Source organism: Vitis riparia, chromosome 5 (genome assembly GCF_004353265.1).
Source record: "Vitis riparia cultivar Riparia Gloire de Montpellier isolate 1030 chromosome 5, EGFV_Vit.rip_1.0, whole genome shotgun sequence".
NCBI classification, from domain to species: Eukaryota; Viridiplantae; Streptophyta; class Magnoliopsida; order Vitales; family Vitaceae; genus Vitis; species Vitis riparia.
In genome coordinates, this window is record NC_048435.1 from 11,663,824 (window position 1) to 11,687,837 (window position 24,014).

Below are 24,014 nucleotides of genomic sequence, written 5' to 3' on the forward strand. Positions count from 1 at the left end.
CAATTAATACCATAATTTTTCACATCAAGTTATTAATTGACTTAATTTTTTTACTCCAAATTATTTTCAAAAATTACTAGCCTCAATACAAAAGACTATATAATATAACAGTTTTGTGAAGTCATGACTACCTGATAGCCTTATATCATGACTCACCATAAGTCTTGTCCAATGTATAACCATACACACTAATGCACTCATCATAAGAACCTCATCCCGATGTCTAAGACCAGTCGTCCCTCCAATTACGAGGAAGTGCACTACAACCTTGAATGGATTGCCTAAGTTCATGAAACGACTGTAAACAAATTATCAACTTGTAAGGAACTCATGACTTTGATATTGCATACAACTCCTAATACACTCAAGTTATGTATAATGTAAGAGAGGTTAGGTTAGAATGCTTATAAAGTATAATGTATGGAATAAGGATAGATAAAAGTGAAATTGGAATATCATTATAATGAATTCCAAATTTGTTACATTAAGGGCTCATCCTAACATGTACAGTCCATGATACTATTTTGTGACAATAGTGGAGTTATGACACAATCTAAAGAACTAAGAAACCACCGGAAAAGAAACACATTGAGAAAGAGAACCACTTTATTCGTGAAATAGTATAATGGGGTGATAGAGTTGTTAATAAGATACCTTTTACAGATAACCTAATAATCCTTTCACCAAGACATTGACAAGAATAGTCTTTGATGGTCACATGGATAACATAGGTGTCAGATGTGTACCTAGTATGATTTAGAGGCATGATGCTTTGGACCCTTAAAAACATGACATGATGTAATAAATTTTTTTATTTTTTTATTTATTAATAAATTTTCAAGTCATTTTTTTTCTATCCTATTTCTAGGTATTAAAACTTGCAAGCATTTTGGCTTGCATCACTTGCAATTTACATGACTCGGGTGGATTAAGAATTGCATGAAATATCTAATCACGGGTTCCTTATAAGTAGATGATTTGTTCATAGTCGATTCGTGGGTTTAGGAAAACCATTAGAGGTTGTAGAACATTACCTCCTGATTAGAGAGATGGTTGGTCTTGGTCATCGAGATGGGTTTCCTATGGTGAGTGCACTAGTGTGTATGATCACATATTGGATAGGATCTACTATGAATCATGATATAAGGCTATCAACTGGTCATAACTTCACCAAGTTGCTTTATTGTGTTATCTCTCAACTTTGAGAGAATATTAAGCTTGTGTCAAAGTTAGTAGTGACTTTAAATTACAAGTGAGATTGTAAGATGATTAGATCTTTCCTATGGATTAAGTCACTATTGATGAAAGTTTGTAGCAATAGACATACTCAGTAAAGGCACCATGAGATCTCATGGGCTTGAGACAGAGTGTCCCATTGGGTAATCCTAAAGTGGTGTGTTCATGTAAATTATGGTCATAGTAATTCCTTAAGTGGAACTTGACATAGGGTCTTGGAGAGCTAAGATATGTCAATTGAATACATAATAGGAGGTGGAAGAGCTTGTTGTGGTCAATGATACTCATTTCTACTCCGTGGAGGATCGCATGGATCAGTATCAGGCTGGCTTCACTTCATAGTTTGAGTATCTCCAGCAGAGGATTGTGCGTATTAAGGATCGTTTGGAGAGTCAGCATGAGGAGATGATGGCTTATTTGTGCTCTATGTTTCCACCTCCACCTCCTTAGTCTTGATTCCTTAGAGACCCTCTTTGTTCCTTTTTTATGTTGCCAAAATAGGGAGATATTTTAGGATCTAGGAGACTATAAGAGACTTACATGCATATCATTGTCATATCATTATTTGGATTGTACATATTGGATATTGGTACATTTGACTTATATATGATATGCCTATATGTTTGATGACTTACATTGTTTCTTATTGCAAATTCTCTCTAACATGTTTTGATTATCTACGTTTTAACTTTTTAAATTCTGATTATTGATCCATGATTGGTTTGAGAGGGAGATTCCTCTTCCCCTAGATAACCAAGGTTTGTTATCATAAAAAATGGGAAGATTGTTAGCCCAAGGGTTCTCCTAATCATGTTTTGATGATAACAAACCATGGTTAAGTTACTAATTGGTTCAAATAATAAATAATTTCAGGTGTCAGTTTGAAAATTCATCAAATGACCTAATCGATGCGAGATCAAGACTTTTGGAAGACTTTTAATTATAGGAAACATATGTAAAATGAATGCATGGGTGCACTTAGGATTTACAAATCATTTCATGTATCTTTGAAAAACTCAGTTTATGCTTCAAAGTTACATTTCCATCAAAATCTGAGATCTATCAATTGAAACTTAGGTCAAAACATTTCAAAATTGGCATATAATTTTACCTAAAGACCTTGCATAAGTACTATAAGCAAAAATTAAAAAATATATAGGTTTTCAGGCCAAAAATGGTGAACCGGTTAGAGGTACTGGCCAAACCGACTCAACCAGCTAGGGTACCGGTTAACCGATTACCCCTTCCTGATCGAGGTCCAGTTGAGAGGTGCAAAAAACACTCTCTCGCTTCTAGTAGCATTTTTTTTCCCGATCGAGGGATTTGTCTTCCCAATTAAGGTCTGATCGAGGTCCAATCGAGGTTCAGTCAAGGGTAACGGTCACCTGCCAAGCATTAAATGCTCCAATGGCTAGTGAATCGGTCGATCCCTAGCTCGACCAGTTATAGGCTGCTTTTTGGTTTTTTAGCTCGCAATGTTAGAAACCTATAAATAGAGAGTTCCACTTCATTTATGAGCAAGAGAACACCTACATTTATTTGTTTACCTACTTGTTCTTACCTTAAAAGCTCTCATTCTTTTCTTGGTACATTAAATCTCCATTTGCATATTCTTTAGTGCACCTTTGTGATTTATCCTAGCCTTGAGTTGTATTTGAGCCATTGATTGGGCTAGGTTGAGAAACTTAAACTTCTTATTTGAGTGATAAAGTCTTCAAGTGAGTTGAGACTTGAAGAGATTGTGTAAGAGCCTATTGGAGTCGGGATCCAAGTGTAAAGGTGATTAAAAGCTTAGTTGAAGCTTCAAGTTAGTGGAACTCTCACTCGGTCAGGAGCTGAAGTGTCGAACCACTATAAAATCTGAGTTTGATTTCTCTAACCTTGTCTCTTTATATTTGCTCCTCTTGTGCTTAAATTTGTTTTGTTTATAAAGATTTTTTAAATCCTAATTCACCCTCATCTTGGGTGTTTTCTCTTTTAAGATTAGCCTTTATTTTCTCACTACATATCATATACAAAATGTATACAATCAAATCAAGAAGCAAGAGAAGGTTAAACTAACATCAAAGTTAGCTAAGCATGCAAAAATATCAAATCAAGATAGCAGATAGACAATCACAAAATAAATCCAAATAAAATAAAATAAGGCTTGTCTAATATGTATAAGATGTCTATAATACAAATCAAACATCAAAAGAAAGTAAAAGCAAGTCAAAAGGAGTTGAACTAACAAGTTTATACAATATATACACAAGCTGGATAGAAAACAAGGTGTTACAAAATAAATCAAAATAAAACAGTTATACATGAGATAAAATCAAAAAACAAGTTCTACAACATTTTCAAAATGTGTAGAACACAATCCAAAAGCTCAAAGAGTTTGAATATGGACCAATTATCCTAGATTTAACCAATCATTTTATTCCACAAAAATAGGGTAAAGCAATAAGTCATGCAAAAAATGAATTATTTAATAGGCTTAGAGACAAGATAAAAAAATAAAAATAAAATAAAAAATAAAAAATAATAAGCAAACAAATCTATGGAATATTCAAAGTGTCTAGATAACATGAAGATTTTAAGAGGCTTAAATATGCACTAATTATCCTAGATTTCAAAGTATAATTCACAATACTAGATTCAATTCAGCATAATAGGAAAGAAAAGTTAAATTATTTTATAAGTTAAAAAATGATTTTTGAATGCAACAAAAGCTCAAAACCTTATTTAAAAATTATAGAATACAAGAAAAATACAAAAAATAATCAAAAACTTATAAGCTAATATAGATTTACAAAAACATTTAGGAGGTTAATAACAAGATAGAATTTAGACACTTGGAAAAACCATTTATTTCACAAGTTGGAGAATGATTTTTTAACAAAAAAAATGAAAATATTATAGAATAAACCAAAAAAAAATAGATTTATAAAGACACTTTGGGTGTCAAAAACAGGTTGCAAGTGGGTGAATTTTGAAAATCCAATAATATGGGCTTTCCCATATTAATTTCACTAGTCTAATCTACATCCCAACCCTCTAATGATCAAGAAATGAAGCTCATAGGGGTTAGAAAATTTTCTTTAATATAGAGCAGTACTTTTATGCACCTTGTATTCTTTCAAACAAACAAGTGGCCATTACCACATGTATCTCTCTAAAAATGCAAAGTTATAAAGGCACACAAGAACTAACAATGATGTTGAATTAGAAAAGCCAAGGGTTAGCACATAGAAGACCCTAAAAATGGAATTGAAGGATCAAGTCCTTCCCACTAATACCATGTGGATGGCATTAGAATATTTTAAAAAGTTAAAGTAGATGAGCTAAGTCAATGATTATGTCAAATAATTCAGCCCAATGATCATCGACATTAAGGACATGTCTAAAGTTGACAACTTGTTTAACTTCATGTCTGGTCTATAAAGATGGGCTCAAACTAAATTGAGGCACCAAGAGTTAGAGGATCTACCTACAGTTGTGGTAACAATTGACATCTTAGTCGATTACAAGATGAATACCTTAGCATCAACATGGGAAGAAAAGGAAATTCAAATCCTCTAATAAAAATGAAGTAAAAAAATGTAAGAAAATCGAAATGTCCCAAGCTAAGATAGGGAAGAAAACCACCAAGATGCAAACAACCAGTTGTTTCATCTACAATAGTCCATATTAGGCCAAGAATTACCCTAAGCCCCAATGCAGTTGAATCCCCTTCAACTTCTAAACATTATTCAAGCATAACCAACTAATAAAGAGTTAATGCATGTCGAGTTAGTTATGGGTGATTAGAAGGTCATAACTATGGTGAATAGTGGGACAACCCAGAACTTTGTTGGTATTAAAGAAGGAACTAAACTGGCATTGAAGCTTAGTAAAAATGAGAGCAAAAAGTCGTAAACAATCAAGTTAAGGAAATGCAAGGGTTGGATAAAAATACATCAATACAACTAGGTGGATGAAAAGGTATAGTAAACCTGTTCAGTGTCCCATTAGATGATTTTGATTTAATCTTGGGTAATGAATTCTTTTTAAAAGCAAAGTTGGTGGTGCTACCACATTTGAATGAGTAAGTCATCCTTACTTTTTTAGTAGGTTTAAGTAAGGTGCCTAAGGTGGGAAAGTCATCCAAGAAGGGGATTCTCTCAACCATACAGGTGAAGAAAGGATTAAGAAGGGGTTAGACCTATGTTACTACATTGATGGAGATTAAACCATATCAAGTTGTAGAATTCCCTAATGCAATCTTGGAGGTGCTGCGAGAATTCATAGATGTGATGCCATCAAAGTTTTCTAAGAAGCTTCATCCTCAATGGCCTACAGACCACCAAATCAAGTTAGTGTTTAGAGTCAAGCCTCCTACACAAATCTCTTACCTGATTACCCCACCGTAGTTGGTGGAATTAAGAAAGCAGATCATTAAGTTGTTAGATGTAGGTGCTAAGAACTATGGATTACTCTGTTCCATATCCCTAAACCTCATAGGTTGCATGCATCTATCATAGGCTTCTCTAAATCTAATGTAACATAAAATAATGGTTTCAAAAGCCATAAAACATGTTAGATTTAGAGACTAAAATTTCATACCTAATATATGAATGTTCCTAGATTGATTTCCATCCGATGAAGACTCTAAGACCACGGTGGTCATTGTAGAACTCATCTACCTAATGATCTTCTACTTGATATCTCCCTTCATGGTTTTCTACTTTAGAGAATGGTGGGTTTCTCTCTTTTTCCATGAGAGTGGCCAAGATTCCTCTATCTGAGATTTAAGAAAACTAATTAGCAAGCCTAAAGCACTACACCCTAAGGGAGTTTATATAAGTTTCCTAGTAGGCATAAGTCACTTAAGCCTCAATTAGACTTAGGTCAACTAATCCAGCCCACTTGGATCCTAATTAATAATTAATTAGCCCTAATGGGCTCTAATTAATTAATTAGCCTATTCCAAAAAGTCAATTCATAAGATCCAGTGTAACCTTGCATTTTTACCAAAACTTCCTTAGGCAAATACCCAAAATACTTTCAAAGTGTGTGTCATCATGAACTAGAAGCTCGAGTTACCATTAGAACGCATAGGAAAATACTGGCTCCCTCAAAATCCAATTTTAAAGTTGATGCAATACTTTACTAAACAGAGTCAACTTCACTCTAATATCCTATACAATTACTATAAGGATTAAGTTCCTAAAAGTAAGACATGATGTAATAAAGTTAAACTTTATTGTCCCTTTACTATCCTTTTTATGCTTTGACATTGATTTAAGCATTCAGCTCATATGACTCGCATTGTAATAGACATGTGTTGTTGTTATAACGCATTATCCAAAGATTCAAGTGTGAGACACTTGGTCTTTTGATCTATCTAAAGCCATAATTTATATACCACTCTTTCTTCCTACTAGGTTAGTTCAAAAGGAATAACTAGCTCTACCTAAACTAGCTTCGATGCAACTAATTACCATATCCAGATTATTATGTTGACTCCAAATGATTAGTTGCTTAGTCCAAAGTTAGAAAAAGAGTAATAAGAAAATAGACATAATATCTTATAACAAAGAGAACAATTATGCATATTAATTACATAATTGAGCATTCAAGTTGAGAAAATAAAGACTAATCTTAATGGGAAAAACACCTAAGAAAGAGGGGTGAATTAGGTTTTAGAAATCTTTTTCAAACACAACAAATTCAAGCAAATGAAGCATAAATATAAAGAGATAAGGTTAAAGAAAGCAACTCAGATTTTACAGTGGTTCGACACCCCTTGCCTAGATCCACTCTCCTCAAGCTCCTAACCGAGTGAGGGTTCCACTATACTTTAAAGTTTCAACCAAAATTCTAACACATTTAGACTTGGATTTCAACTTTAATCTCTTCAAATTTCTACTCACTTAAAGCTTCTAACTCTTAAATAACAAATTTAAATATCTCAATCTAGCTTAACAATGGCTTAAATACAACTCAAATGCTAGGATGAATAACAAAGGTGCACTAAAGAATATGCAAGTGGAGGTTTAATGCCCCAAAGAAAGAATGAGAGCTTTTAAGGTAAGAACAAGTAGGTAAACAAATAAATGGAGGTGTTCGCATCTTCATAAATGAAGTGAAGTTCTCAATTTAGAAGTTTCTAATGTCGGGAGCCAAAAATACCAAAAATCAGTCTCAATTGGTCAAGTTAGGAGTCGATCTGTTGACTGGCTGTTAGGCAATCAATGCATGGCAAGTGACCATTAAGCCTCGACCAATCCTTGATCGGACCTTGACCAGGAAGGCATAGCCCTCGATCAGGAATGCAAGGCAACTAGAATAAAGAGAAGATTTTTTGCATCTCTTGACCGAACCTCGACCGAGAAGGTATAATCGATCGATCGGTACCCTAGTTGGTTGAGGCGGTTGGTCAGTGCCTCAACCAATTCACCATTTTTTATCTTAAAACCTATCTTTTTTTTTGTTATTTTCACTTCTAACACTTAGGTAAGGTCTTTAGGTAAATTAATATGACAATTTTGAAATGATTTGCTTAAGTTTCATTTGATAAAACTTGGGTTTTGATGGAAATGAAACTTTAATGCATAAACTGAGTTTTTAAATATGCAGGAAAAGATATGAAAATCCTAAATGCATCCATGCATTCATCTTATGTATATTTCCCATGATTAAAGGCTCTTCTAATTGTCTTGATCTTGCATCCATTGGGTCCTTTAATGAATTTCGAAACTAACACATGAAATTCTTTTTAATTCAAAATGATTAGCAATTTAACCATGGTTTGTTATAATCAAAACGTGATTAGGAGAACCATTGGGCTAACACAAGTCATAATAATAGTTTAGCAAAAATATAGAGCTTTTACGACTACATATCCTTTTGCAAGGTATATAGTATCTTAAGAATCAAGTCTACGTATGGCAAGTCATGACCTTATCACTAGTTAGAGACCCTCTCAAATAAATTTTTCTATCTTAACCATAAAATTTACCTAAACTAAGATCAGCATACCTCAAAGTTCACTACAAACATATATAATCTTGTCCATGTGGAAAGTTCATATATCCTGATTCATAGGGCCCAACCTACCGTGGGGGTGGTGATGAACCCAAATCAAGACGAGCTCACAAATGGAGGTCATGGTCTTGCCTAAATCCTTCTCCCACGTAATCTTTCATAATAAATAAAAGCATTTTAAATTTTAGAAATTACCTTGATGAATAAATTATCTACTTTGAGAATTTCTAAAAATATTTTTTTCATAATTGGAAACTTGGTGTAATAAAAGAATGTCTATCATGAAAAATTTAAAATTACCATCAGGGTATTTTTCAAAAATAGAAATGATAAAAACTCTACTCTCAAAATTTTAAAATATGTTTTCATAAAATTCTCCTTTTTTTACACAAATGCAATTAATAAATATTTTATCTAGGAAATTCTTACAAAGAAATTTATTTCCATCAAAGTAGTAAGCTTTTTGGAAATAACCTTTTAATGATAAATTATCTCTAATGAAAATTTTCATAATATTTATTTTCCAAATTGGAAACTCTAGTGTAATAAGGAATTTACTAATCCATGAGATTTTGAAAATCTTGAGAGTACCTTATCCATTAAAGAAACTTTTGCTTCTCATATTCAAAATTCTTCATTGTATTTTTCCTTATTCCTTACGTTTTTCCAATTTAATAAATATTCTTATAGAATCTAATTTTCACTCCAATTTATTCATTAAAATACCAAGTGATAACATTTTAGTAAAACCTTAATGGATAAAATATTCTTTATGAAAAACTTTCAAAAATGTTTATTTCCTAAAAATGAGTTAAACAATCCATTTTGGAAATTATTTTCAAAATATTTTATATCTCCATTATCTTATGAAATTATAACAAGACAAAGCTTAGGTTTGTAGACTTCTTATAAACTAATGTTCGTAATCTAACAAGGTAGTGTTGTCAACCCATCAAGATTACCCTCTAATCCTTGAGTTACAAATCATCTTATTATGTGATCAATTGACATACTCTAATTCCAATAAATATATGCCAAATTCCATTAAAAGAATTATTGTGACAATAGATTTCATGATCACATGTTCTTTGGATCACCCAAGGGAACACATTGTCTCAATCCCATGAGATATTATGGTGTCTTTATTGAGAATACCTGTTACCACTAGCCTCCATCAACAATGACCCAATCAATAGCAAATTAATGACCATTTTAGGGTCTCACTCATAGGTCAAAGTCTCCTATTGATTTCAACATAAGCTCAATATCCTTTCAAGGTTGATAGTAGCTTGATGAATTAAGACAAACTAGTAGTCTTACGTCATGATTCACTATAGGTCTTATCCAATGTGTAACCATACACACTAGTGCACTCACCATGAGAACCTCATCCCAATGACTAAGATAAGCCATCCCTCCAATTAAGAGGAAGTGGACTAGTCTATTAGATTTCCCAAATCCATGAACTGACGGTGAACAACTTTTCATCTTGTAAGGAACCCATGACTTGTATCTTTTGTACAACTCATAATACACTCAAGTCATGTACAATGCAAGTTGTATGAGCTAAATGATGACATGAATGTCAATCTATAAAAGGGATAGCAAAGAGACAGTGAAATCTAACATTGTTACATTATGTCTTGCTTTTAGAGACTAAATCCCCATAGTAGATATGATCTAATCCCCAAGAACACCATATGGAGCACCAGTGATTTTTTGGAACAAACAAGATAGGTTATTTCAAATATGTATGGATAATTGGTCTTTGAATAAGGTAATGATAAAAAAAAAAACAAGCATCTGATTTTATTAGTTGCAAACTTGTTTGATAGATTATCCTAATCCACCTACTTCACAAAGTTGGACTTGCATTGTGGATATTTGCAAGTTTGAACCAAAGAAAGAGATAAGGGAAAGACTACGTGTGTCACCTAATATGAAAATTATGATATTTTGGTGATATTGTTTGGGCTCACCAATGTCCCTACTACTTTCTGCAACTTGATGAACGATGTTCTTTTTTTTTTTATTTCCTAAACTTATTTTTTATAGTGTACTTAGATGACATAGTCATTTACAACCCAACCCTAGTTGACCATGTCATTCATCTAGAGAAGGTGTTGCAACAACTAAGATAACACCAATTATACATGAAGAAGGAAAAGTGTGAATTTGCTTTAAAAAAGGGGTATTAATTAAATACCACTTGAATAATAACTGAAAGTCCAATAGGGAATAGCCAAGGGGGTGAATAAGTGATTTTAAAATTTAAAACAATATTTGTTAATTATAACCAACTTTTCTTACTCCAAGAGATATCAAGGATGTCGTAAATAAATAAATAGTTATACTTAGAATATTTATGTATAAATAAAAATATGATTTTTTTAACTTTTAAGGATACCCTGCAATTGGTTAGAGATAAAATAATATAATTATTAATATCTAAATTATTCTCTGTGAGATGTTAGGCAAAACAATAATAACTACTAGAATAACCAACCTAACAAACCTAACAACAAATTAACCAACTAATTCAATATATTCAATATATTTAATTAGAATATAAGAAGGAATAAATAAATATGAACCTTTTAGGATTGTCTTGCAAGATATTATGCATAATCAATTTAACCTGTTCTAGGCAATTCAAACAAAATATTAAATATAAAAGATATAGGTAATGAGGCACAAGATTTTTACGTAAACCCCCCTCCCCCCCCTAGAGATAAAAAATCATGAGGTCTAAGACCTACTAATTTAAATTCATTATTCAAAATCAAGTCACATAGATTTACCTAGCCGCTTTACCTTAAAGACTTACTCTCCAATACCTACAACTTGGTCCACGCAATACAACAACTACCTGTTGTCCCCTAGTAAATCCTTCAGTCCCTCTAAAGGGATTACGATCTTAAATCAACAATTCAAATAATCAAATCCTTGAATGATAATAGGAATGGTGTGACTATAAGGTTTTTCCAACTAGGAGTCTCTCTAAAGAATAAAAGGTTTCTCAACAATCTCCGAGATCTCTATGATTTTTCTAATCTCCAATCTCTTAATCCAGATCTCTAAGCTCGAATCTCTAACTTCAAAGGGTTATAAAGGAGGTATTTATAGGTAAAAACCATAAGGATTTTAGTATCTCAAGTTTCCAAATTAGAGTTTGAGTGAAATTCATTCAAAATATGTTTCTAAACTTGGTAAGACTATCATGACCACTTGAACGGACTTAGACCGCTTAAGTGTTCCACTTAAGTGGGTCGACCATTTGAACAGGATTAACCTCTTGGGCGACCCCTGCTTTTTTTAAGAAAACATTTTAAAACATTTTAAGTCCAAAAATGATACCAAACCTTTTATGCCTCAAATAAATCTTATATGCCACAAGTCAAACCTTTTTAGACGTACCTGTTACTTCCCAGTTTGACGAATAGTAACCCTTGATCTTCAATAAAGAGTAAGTCACTATCTAAAAAGACTTTTATGACCAAACATAAATTGCACCAAAATTGTCAACTTATAAACAAGACTCAATGTCCTAACATGCTTAAACCCAAATCAAGTTTTTAGGACACTTGGTCTCAAATTGGAAAATTTAGATGGACAAGACTAAGGTGGAGGCAATCAAGGATTACCTATCCCCACAAAGGTAATAAAACTTTGTTCTTTTCTTGGTTTAGCTTACTAACATTGATGACTTGTTGAAGAATGAGACAAAGTGGGAATGAAAGGTGAATTATTAGATAGTTTTCTAAGCTTGAAAGAAGTTATTACAACGAGGCTAGTATTGAGACTCTCTAACCTATAACTTCCTTTTAAAGTGAAAATGAATACTTCTTACAAAGCTTTAGATGATGTACTAGTGCAAAGAGGGTGCGCAGTAGCTTTTGAGAGCAAAAAGCTTGATACCACAAAACAACGTTAATTCACACATAAGAAAAAAATGACAATAGTAATGCATTGTCTTGAAGCTTGGAAGCATTACCTAATGAGGACCAAGTTTGTGGTGATAACAGACAATGTGACCAACACCTATTTTAAGGATCATAAAAAGTTGACTACTAAGAAAGCTCTATAGTAAGAGTTCCTAATAAACTTCAATTTTGTGTGGGTGCATAAGCTAAGCATACATAACCAAGTTGTGATGCCTTAAGTAAAAAAAAAAAAAAAGTAATAGAATTCATAAGGTCCTCATCTCAAGTTGTAGTAGACTTCACTGCTAGAAGAAAGCAGGAAACTGCTAGAAGAAAGTAGGAAACTTCACAAGATGTAACCTATAGCTAGCTAGTATAAGAGGTGAAAGAAGACATTGCAAGGTGATCTTGGTTAAAAAAAAAATTAATTGTTATATGCTATGGGACGAAATATTTAAGTTCCTTTAAGCAAGTTGATGAGAGAATTCTCAAAAGAAACACATTATGTAGTTTGGATTGGACACTCAAGAAAACAACGCACATTGTAATTGTTGTCAAGATTATTCTTTTAGTCAAAAATGAAGAAGGAGGTACAAGCATATGTCAATGCATGCTTAATGTGTTCGATGGATAAAATAAAGAAACATGAGGAAGCAAGGCTACTATAGCTTTTGCACATTCTGGAAAGGCCTTAGCAAAGCCTTTCTATGGATTTCATTAGGGAGATTTCCTAAGGTGCAAGAATATAAATAAATTTTTATGGTTTTAGATCTATTCTCAAAATATGTAGTTTTCATGCCTGCACCACATGAGCATCTTGCTAAAAAGGTAGCCAAGCTATTATTCAATAATGTGGTAAAGCACTTTAAGATGGCTAAAGACATTGTGAATGACAAAGGTTCATGGCTCATCAGTAGATTTTAGGTTGAGCTATTCAAACTATTGAGAACAATAATGAAGTTTTCTACTACAAATCACCCTCATACAAATAGGCAAATAGAGAGGGTAAATGCAATGTTAAAAGAATACTTGAGGCATTATATGATAGCTAAGAACTACTTGGAACTAATTAATATAGTGCAATTATGTTATAACTAGCATAAAAGTTCTACAACCATGTTAAGTCGTTTTAAGGTAGCAATTAGGTACCAACCTCACATACCCTTAGATGTGTTAGCTAGGATTTAGCTAGGCAAGAGCATCAGTCCTATAACATACAAATTCACTAAGACTTAGCAAAAGTTCTTAAGGAAACAAGAAAAGAGCCTAGAGAAAGCAAGTCGACACATTAAAAAGTATACTAACAAGGGAACAAGACTCCTAGAGTTCCAAGTGGGAGAAATAGAGTTATGTTGAAACTCACTCCCCAAATTTAGAAGCAAATCAAAAGCAAACAGTTGCAAATGGGATTAATTCCAAAGTATGATGGGCCTTTTTGAGATTATGAAGAAAATTGGTGTTATGGTATATAAGTTGAAGCTCATAGAAAGGTTGAAGTTACACTATTCTTTTCATGTGAGTTTTTTAAAAGTTGTTATGAGGATTCTGACCCTATAAGAAGGCAAGCAAAACAAGCACCACCTAATAAACAAAAAAAGTTTGACCATGAGATTGCAAGTATATCAAAAGCACAAGAAAATAGGGAATTAGAAAAACAAATGGACAAAAAATTTTGTTCACTGGAAGGGGATGCTCAAGAGTAAAGCAATCTAAGAAAATGGAGCAACCTCGTGGTAGTTTAAGGAAACGATGCAAGATAACTTACAAACTAAGTTGACGAAGATGTCAACTCCACCTAGTCAAGAAAGAGTTTGTTAGCACTCTGCCTTGTGAGTGCAATCCTAAGGCCTCATTGAGGGTGAATGGTTGATTTAAAAATATTTAAAATATTATATCAAATTCTTTTAACCCAATAGATATCAATGGTATCCCAAATAACTAAATAGGTTATACCTAATATATATATATATAACCTATTTATATATAACTTATTTTTACCTATTAGAAATATCATATGATTAGTTAGGGATAAAATAAATTGATTTTTAATATCCAAAAGACAAACTAAGAAATGTTAGGGAAAACAATAATTATTTATAGTTATAACTACCATAACTCTCAAGATAATTGACCTAACAATTTCAATAACAAACTAATCAATCAATTAAAATGATATCAAACAAAATATAAGCAGGAAGATAAATATATGCAATGAAGTACAAGATTTTTACATGGAAAACCCTCACAAACTATGGAGATAAAAAAAAACCATGAGGTTTAAGACTTACTAATCTAAATCCACTATTCGAAATCAAGTTACACAAATTTTGTTGGGAACCCTCGATTACTTTGTTCCCATGCCCTGGATTGTTTAAGGTACATGAAAATCTATCCTAAGCTCTCTAGATCTATCACAGCGAATAAACAAGTATTCAAAAACAATATAGATACCATAGAAAACATAAATCTAGAGAATAAAGTCACATCCTTTGATCTGAATGTTCCCATATAAATTCCAATTAATGCAGATAACTCCAAAGTGATAATGGATCTCGTAAACACCATGATCTTTCGCTCGATGACTTTTCCTTATGTTTAGGCACTAAGACGGTGGAGATCTCAAGGGTCAAGGTTAAGGTTCTTTCTCTAGACTGGAGAGAAGAATGGAAAGACTTGGAAACCCTAACCCCTAAAAGGGTATTTATAGGTTTCTTGTTGGGTTTAAGTGAATTAAGCCCAAAAAGGCCTTGGGTCACTTAATCTAGTCCAAAAAGGTTGCTAATTAATTAATTAACCATACAAGGTAGTGCAATCAACTATTAAGATTGCCTTTCAAATCCTTAAGTTACATGTCTCACTTATTATGTGATCAAATGACATACTCTAACTCTAATGAGCATATGTCAAATTCACTAAAAGAATTACTATAGTCACAAATTTCATAATCACATGTCCTTTGGATCACCAAATGGGACACACTATCTCAATCCCATGAAATATCATGGCGCCTTTATTGAGAATACCTATTGTCATTAGCCTCCATCAACAGTGACCCAATCCATAGGGATATATGACCACTTTAAGGTCTCACCCATAGGTCAAAGCCTCTTGTTGATTTTGGCATATACTCAATATCCTCTCAAAGTTGAGACTCCATGTAGCATAGTAGTTTAGTGAATCATGATAAATAATAGCCTTGTGTCAAGATTCATCATAGGTCCTGCCCAGTGTGCATCACATACACTAGTACACTCACCATAGGAAACCCATCCCGACGACCAAGATAAGTCACCCCTTCAATTAGGAGGTGGTGCACTACAGTCTCTACTGGATTGCCCAAATCCATAAACCAATTGTGAACAATTTATCTACTTGCAAGGAATCCATGATTTCTATCTTCTATTCAACTCCCAATGCACCCAAGTTATGTACAACGTAAAAGACATGAGTCGAATGCTCAAATCAATGTCAATACACTAAAAGGATAGTAAGGGGATATTTAAGTCAAACTTTATTACATCATGTCTTTCTTTTAGGGGCTCAATCCCAACAAATTTATCTGACTTCTTTACCCTAAAGACTTATTCTTCAATATCTACAACTTGATTCACGTTCGTGATACAACAACTCCAAATTGCTTCCTAGTAGATCCTTCAACCAGTTCAAAGGGATTAAGGTCTTCAACCCAAGATTCAAAAATCAAATCCTTGAATGAGAGATCAAGAATGATGTGACACGTTAAGCTTTCTCAAAAAGATCCTTTCTAATGAATGAAAGGTCTCTCAACGATATATCTACAATGTTTGAGATCTACTAGCCCAAATCTCTTGAATTTCATATCTCTAACCCTCAAAGGGTTAGGAGGAAGGTATTTATATGTAAGATCCCAAAGAGTTTTGGTATCCTAGGTTTCCAAAATAGAGTTTGAGTGAAATTCATCCAAAATTTGTTTCTAAACTAAGCAGTATAGTCATGACCACTTGAGTGAACTTGCATTGTTTAAGCGGTCTGCTTGAATGGGCTTAACCGCTTAAACGACCCTTGCTTCTTTTGAAAAGTCTTTTTAAAGCATTTTAAGTACAAAAACGATACTAAATCTTTTTATACCTCAAAGAAGCCTAATATGCCACTTTCCAACCCTCTTTAGACATACCCATGACTTTCCAATTGGATGAGCAACAACCCTTAATCTTCAATAGAGAGCAAGTCACTATCTAAAAAGACTTTTATGACCAAACTTAAAAAAAAGAACAAAATTGTCAATATATAAACAAGACTCAATGTTTTAACATAAGGCACCTTAGCTCCATGAATTGCTTACGGTTTCAACAAGGTGAATGATTAAGGTAGATGAGACTTGCACATGGATTTTGGGTGGCTTGAATATGAGCACCTTCTACTAGTAGGCATGAGCAATAAATGGATCACATTGCTAGCATGCATAGGCAGTAGATGGTCCACACTACTGGCAAAAATAGGCAGCAAGTGATAAGAAGCCACACCCAACCAAAGGCATGCATTAGGGCTTTGAACATGGGTAAAGGGTGGTAATGACCCTTACCAATCATGCACCCATAAGCATTTAAGCCATGGTATGTGATGTAATCCACAGGTGTAATGACACGAGGTGTGAACACAAAACAAATATTAGTTAGTTGTCTTAGCTTAAACACGATCTAGAGATGTTAATGCACATAAGAATGCTTGGCATGCCTAAGAGCCAATAGAGAGCAATGAGAGCCAAGGGCAAGCTTAGCCTAAAGGAATGTTGCTAAGTGTGTTGGCCAAAAAAGGGCTTGGCATATAAGATGCAGAAAGTAGTCTTGTATATTGCAATGCTAGTGCTTGGATGGCTAAAGTGTGGAGTGAGTCTAAAAGAGAGACACATGGCCTAAAGACCAAAGTATGCATGCTTGGTAGCTAAGACACTTGGCCTAAAGATTAAGTCATGCATACCTACCAGTATCTAATCTAAGTCTGCACACATAGCAACATGTGGGTCGAGTTATGGGGTAAGCACCAAGTCAGGATGGACACTTGACTCAGGTTGAGCAGATTTCTCAAACACAATAGTAAGTGAAGCAATCAAGTCTCGAATGTGTGTAGTGCTGTTTGTTAAGCTTGGACATATGGCAACAAATGGAATGAAAGAAGACAATTTCAAAGGGTTGAAGTAGTTAATTAGAAGACTTTTGAAATTGTAAAGTCATTAATGTAGGATTATTCCTAGATAGGTGGAAGTGGTTTGTGCCACCGACCTATATAAAGAGGGTAAGAGACCTTTCTTAAGACATTGAACTCACCAAGCAAAATTATGGGAATCTTTGTTGAAAGTTGCCTTGTATTTTTATAGAATGGGCAACATACAAGTTGCGAAGTTTTAACCCCATAGTCTGGTATGCTTTGTGGGTTCCTTTTTTCCCTAATCTAGTGTAACCTCCTTTAAGTTGACTTAGAGGGCTTCTATGTGCCACACAAACGTGAAAATTTAAAGGAAGAAATGTCACTTATGACACATGCAAGTCGAGACAATGGAAACTCTCTCCATGTTTAGGAGGAAAAGCCAATAAAATTAAAGCTTGTTTGATTGTGTGATAGTTTTTTTATTTTAAAAAATGGAAATTTGTTTTTAAAAATTTATAATATTGTTTGGCATTATTTCTCTATGTCTAGTTTTTAAAAAACAAATTGAATGGAGAATAGTTTTGAGAGAATAGATAGAAGTTGTTTTCACCAATTTTTGAAAACAAAAGGAAAGTATAGAGAAATTTAAAAACAAAAAACTATATAAAAAAAATTAAATATGATATCATTATTTCTCTCTCTATAATTTAATATAAATACCGAAAATCTTCAAATATAATATTCTTTTAAATTACATATACTTTTCTAAATTTTTTTTTAACTTTCTAAAAAATTTTCATTAAGCAAATAATTTCCAAATCAAACTTTAATACATAAAATTTATTAATTTCAAAATTATTTTGAAAATAAAAAAACTGATTTAATTAGTACTAAAATGTCATGGAACTCGATAACTTTAAAAAGTGATAGACCAAAATTTATTTTAAATGACTTGATTAGTTTCTTCTTTACATATATCATATTTTTACATTTTTTTTACTAGGCAAATAAATTCCAAATTATGTAAGACTTAATGTGGTGGATTCATTAACAAGCTTATTCATTTTTAAAAATAATTTAAGACCCAAATAGTGATCCAATTAATATTAGAAATTCATGGATGAAAATTAATTTAAAATGACTTTATTATTTGTCTTATACATAGAATCATTATTTTCGATTTTTTTTACTAGACAAATAAACTTCAAATTAAGCGAGGCTTAATCCATTGGATTCATTAATGAGTTTAATAATTTTTTAAAAATAAATCAAAACTTAAATAATAAATTCATTAATACTAAAAAATGAATTTCAAATCAAATGACACTTTGTATTAAATTTATCAATGAGACTATCAATTTTTAAAAATAATTTTATAACTCAAAAAATAGGTTTAATTACTAAAAAAATAATAGTCATGGTTTTATTGTTTCTTCTACACACAAAATTATATTTTTTGAATTTTCTAAATAAATTATAGATTAAGTAAGTCATGATAATAATTTACATTCTTTAATAAATCTTTTAATTTATAAAATAATTTAAAATTTAAAAATTGTTTTAATACTAGATTAAATAAAAAATATTCTAAAATATTGTGTTAGGAATCTAAATGTGTAGATGTAACAAAAAACTTGACTGATTTACATGTTAAAAAAGTTAATTTGTATTTATTATTTATTTTAAATAAATATCAATTTTAAATTATTATTATTTATTTTAACAAAAAAAATTACAAAAATATTAATATCCATTTTTAACATTTTCTAGAATAATATACTTTTTTTGTATAATTTTTTATTTTATTCTAATATTACTATTCATATTTTACTAAAAATTATTTATTTTTTAATAAAACAAAACAAAAATATATATAATTTTAAAAGTAAAGTATTCAAACAAATTTTTTTATTCTTAAAAATTATTTTAAAGTATAACTCAATGTTTTAAAAACCGGACTGGACCGGCCAGTCCGATCGGTCCGACCGCCGGCCGGTCATCGGACCGGTCCAGTCCGTTCATTTGGACCGGATGGGGATCAAACCGAGGTCGGACCGGTCGAACCGGTGGACGAACCGGCCGGTTCAATTGATTTTAATTTATTTTTTTTAAAACAACATCAAAATGACGTCGTTTTGGAGTCCTATTTAAGCAAAGGAGATCTCCATCTCCAGGCTGCGCCACTGCAAGGGATCCTGCTCCAGCTCCAGCTCCAGCCCGCGACACCAAGGGATCTCGCCGACGGCCTTCAGCAGCGACACTCACAAGGTCCCGCCGGCGGCCCAAGACACCAAGAGAGCTCCCCTCCCCCCCAGCTGGTAGCCCGCCTCGGCGTTGGAGTTTGCCACTTTGCCCATAGTGAGTAGCTGTTTTGCTCTGTTTTTTCCTTTTCACTTGAAACCTAGGACATCATAGATCATTATGGCAGTTTTGTGAAGCTGCCCTGCCCTGCCCCTAAGCCACCAGCCATGGCCTGAGTTGTACTGGTGTTCAAGTTCAATGTTCCACCAACACCATGAACAGCTAGAGAGAGGAAAATCTAATTCCACATTATTACCAACTCATTTCCATGGATTTGTCAGGATTTGAGAATTGATTCTCAATTTGTGTGGAAGTAGGAATCGTTTTTGAGCCTAACCTCCAAGTGGGTCTAGCAAAGAAGGCAACCATACGGTCCAGCTCAACTCCTGGTACAATGCATACTAGCCTTTGTTGTTTTTAATTTGTGGGAAGTGCCCACTTCCTTCTGCTTGTTATCTTCATTAATTTTAAAGTAGCAATTAATTAATCAATATCCCAATTGGTGTAGTGGGAATCCTACTGTGAAGTAACCTAAAAAAATATAAAAACGGATATTTTTTTGCGGTATCCTTAACGGTGACAAACCAACATGCAACAAGTGAAGCTCAATTCTTTTTCTCTAAAGTGGAAAATTCAAATTCAAAAATTCGATCCTTCTGGGTGGTTTCCAAGATGTATATGCTTTACTGGCTGGAGCTTTAGTTTGCATTAAGAAATCTCCAAACCACATGGTTTGAGCATCTTCTGAATTAAGCAAGCATTATGGGCCTTAATCTATTGGGTCTATGCCCATGATGCTTTAGTTGTTTTGATGCACAATAATTGACACACTTGGAATGTGACTTATCGATCATTTTTCCCAAACATGCTTGTTTAGATATTTGTGGAGTTTGCCCATCAATATATCTATACAAAATTACTTTAAAATTTAGATAAATTTATAATTGGATCAAAACATGCTTGTTATAATGACGGTTGTTCCTTTAAATAAATTTACCAATTGATATATGATTGTTATAAATTGTTGATGACTTGATTATAAATCATTAAATGGTTGATGACTTCCATTCTCTACGTTAATGTGAGATTTTGTTTCTAATTTGATAGGGAAATAAAAAATGCAATCAAACTTGACTCCATCCTCTGGTCAAGATTCAACTACCAATTCTCAATCAACTAGAAGTAAGATCGATCCTGCATGGGAGCATGTTTCTGAAGAAAGATATGCAAATGGAAGGAAAGCTCTTATTTGTTTGTATTGTAAAAAGATTACAAAAGGTGGGGGTATTCATAGAATGAAACAACACCTTGCTGGAGTGAAAGGAGATATTGGTCCATGTAAATCGGTTCCTCCTGATGTAAAATTTCGAATGGAAAATTCTTTGCAAGAGTTTGTGAATTCTAAGAAAGCAGCCCAAGAAGCATATGAATGTAGAAATCCTTATGGTCCTAATGTGTCACAATTTGAAGGGGATGGGGCAGAAGGTGAAGAAGAGGTTCAACAAATGCAAAGTCCTATGGCAGCTAATAGTGGAAAAAGGAAAAAATCAACAGTGGATAAGTATTTTGCACCAAGAAATACTCAAGGAGCTCAACCTTCCATGAGGAGTGTACTAGCTGGGAAAGAAGCTATTTGGAGAGCAGATATGGCGGTTGGGAGATTCTTTTATGATGTATGCATTCCTACTAATGCAGTGAATTCCTTCTACTTCAAGCCAATGTAAGATGTTATATCTGCAATTGGTCCTGGATATAAGGGTCCAAATTACCATCAACTACGGGTTAATCTTTTAAAGGATGCCAAGAAGGAAGTTCAGTTACTTGTGGACTCTTATCGTGAAATTTGGGCAAAAGTTGGGTGTACAATAATGGATGATGGTTGGACAGATAATAGACAAAGAACACTCATCAACTTCCTTGTGTATTATCCTGAAGGAATATCATTTGTGAAATCCATTGATGCTTCAGACATTGTCAAGGATGCAACTAATTTGTTTCAGTTATTTGATGAGGTGATTGAATGGGTTGGTCCACTCAATGTAGTTCATATAGTCACTGATAATGCAGCAAATTATGTGGTCGCGGGGAGATTGATTTCTCAGAAGCATAAACACATTAATTAGTCACCTTGTGCAGCTCATTGTCTTAATTTGATCTTTAAGGATATTGGTAAGATGGACCATGTTGATGAACTTGTAAGACGTGCATCAAAGGTGACAATTTTTGTGTATAATCATGTTGCTTTGTTAAGTTGGTTGAGAAAAAGGGAAGGATGGACAGAGATTCTGTGACCTGGTGCAACTCGCTTTGCTACTATTTTCATTGCACTCAAGAGTCTTCATGATCATAAACATGACTTGCAAGCTTTGGTGACTAATAAGTTCTTTGTGGACTCTAGATATTCAAAGGATTATAAAAGCCAAGTTGCAGTTTCCATCATCTTGGATAATAGATTTTGGAATGATTGTTTGACTGTTGTGAATCTTATGTCTCCACTAATGCGCTTATTGCGTATTGTTGATTGTGATGAGAGGCCTTCGATGGGATATGTGTATGAAGGCATGTATAGGGTTCGTTTGGGCATCAAGAAATTGTTTAACTATAACAAAAGACTATACAAGCCTTATACGGAGATCATAAAGCAATGTTGGGATCAACAATTGAAGAAAAGCATTCATTCAGCAGCTTATTGGTTGAATCCATGTTTCCAATATGATCAGGAAAACTTTTGTAATAAGCCAAATGTTATTGGAGGTGTCATGGATGTTATTGATCAAAAAGTTCTGAAAGGCAAGCTTGAAACAATGAATGAAATGAAGTTATTTCGTGATCGATTGGGAAGTTTTGGAAGAGAACTTGCTTATTCTTCACGTGAAGTACTTCAACCTGGTAAAATATTATTATCATTTATTAGTATGTTTATTCTTCTTTATTAGTTACCTACTTACTATTTAATATTTTAAACTTGCTAATGTGTTTTATTTTTTTCTTATTTTTAATGTGAAATGATAATTAGATGAATGGTGGAGGCTACATGGATACAGTGCACCACATTTGCAAAAGTTAGCCATTCTAATATTGAGCCAAACCGCATCATCTTTTGGATGTGAGAGGAATTAGAGTGTCTTTAAACGTATACATACCAAAAGAAAGAATAGATTGGAACATCAAAGGCTTAATGATCTTGTATACGTTCATTATAATTTGCGCCTAAAAAATCGGTATAAATGATTTCTTAGTTGTTTTGAATTTAAATTCTTCTATTCACAATTATGAATAATTATATGTTTTTTTTTTTTAGGTTCTATAACAAGAAAAGAATCTATGATCCAATTGACTATGCATGCATTGATGAGACCGATTTTTGGGTAGTTGATGATGATCAACCAGCAGAGTTAGATGTTGAAGAATTGGAAAATCTTCTATATGAAGAAGGGTCAATTCCAATAAATGAAGTGGAAGGTTCAAGTTCTCACATTGGTTAGTAAAATATTTAAACTTATAAAAGTTCAATAATTATATTTTTTTTTCTTTAAAAATGATTTATTGTTGATATATATTCAATATTTTTGTAGATGATGAGGATGGTGGTGACGTGGCTATAGAAGGGCTTGATGTGGAGAACTTTGGTTTTCCAAATGCTCATGTTCAATCTCCATATTCCAATTTCCAAAATGAATGAAGACATGAATTTTATATTTATTAGTATGCAAAAAACTTCATGAATATTCAAACATTGACATGTTATATTTTCATTTTGAGTAATTATTTAAGTGTTGTGGACCTATGGTTGACATTTGTATTATTTATTATGGACAATGTGTTAAGTTAACAACTCTTTGATAATTTGGTTATTATAGGATAGTAATGGTTTGATTATTTGATAAATATTGAGTTTATTGACATTGTGAATATATAACATCTTATATTGTGTTATAGATATCATATATGATAATTGATGACTTCTATAGGTAAAAAAATTTGTGACAAAACTCAACAAACAAAGTAGATGCTATCAAAATTTACATAGAATTTATTAATTTTTTAATTTTTTATAATATATAAAATAATAAAATATATATTTATGACGTCATCGGTTCGATAGCGGTTCGACTGCCGGTCCGATCGGTGAACCGTGAACCGGTAACTTTTCCGGTTCAATGACCGGTCCGGTTATGAAAACATTGGTATAACTATTAACTATAACTTGTTAAAAAAAAATACTTTTTTACTCTTTAATTTAAAAAAAAAAAATTAAAAACAAGGATAGGGAATATCTTGTAAGAGGCGCCACTTCCACTTCACTCAAAGCCATACAAGACAAAACAATACATACGTACATACATAAATCGAATTAGTAAAGGCGCTGTTGTGGCAAAAAACCCACTACGGCATGCCATTATCCACTACTGATTCCAG

The 24,014-nt window shown here is 32.9% G+C and overlaps 1 protein-coding gene across 1 annotated transcript; it reads left to right on the forward strand.

The window, feature by feature from the left end:
- The first annotated feature begins 20,713 nt into the window (after positions 1-20,713).
- LOC117915165 lies at positions 20,714-21,718 on the forward strand. Its single transcript, XM_034830736.1, has 2 exons — positions 20,714-21,268; positions 21,353-21,718. Exons 1-2 carry the CDS (start codon positions 20,714-20,716, stop codon positions 21,716-21,718), a joined length of 921 nt encoding a protein of 306 aa, XP_034686627.1.
- Positions 21,719-24,014: the final 2,296 nt, after the last annotated feature.

What these genes read in the sequence shown, in the direction of transcription:
- LOC117915165 (XM_034830736.1), top strand. Translation starts at nt 20,714, where the DNA reads ATGCAATCAAACTTGACTCCATCCTCTGGTCAAGATTCAACTACCAAT. An exon ending in TTGGGAGATTCTTTTATGAT is followed by an intron (nt 21,269 to 21,352) that starts GTATGCATTCCT and finishes CCTGGATATAAG; the next exon opens with GGTCCAAATTACCATCAACT.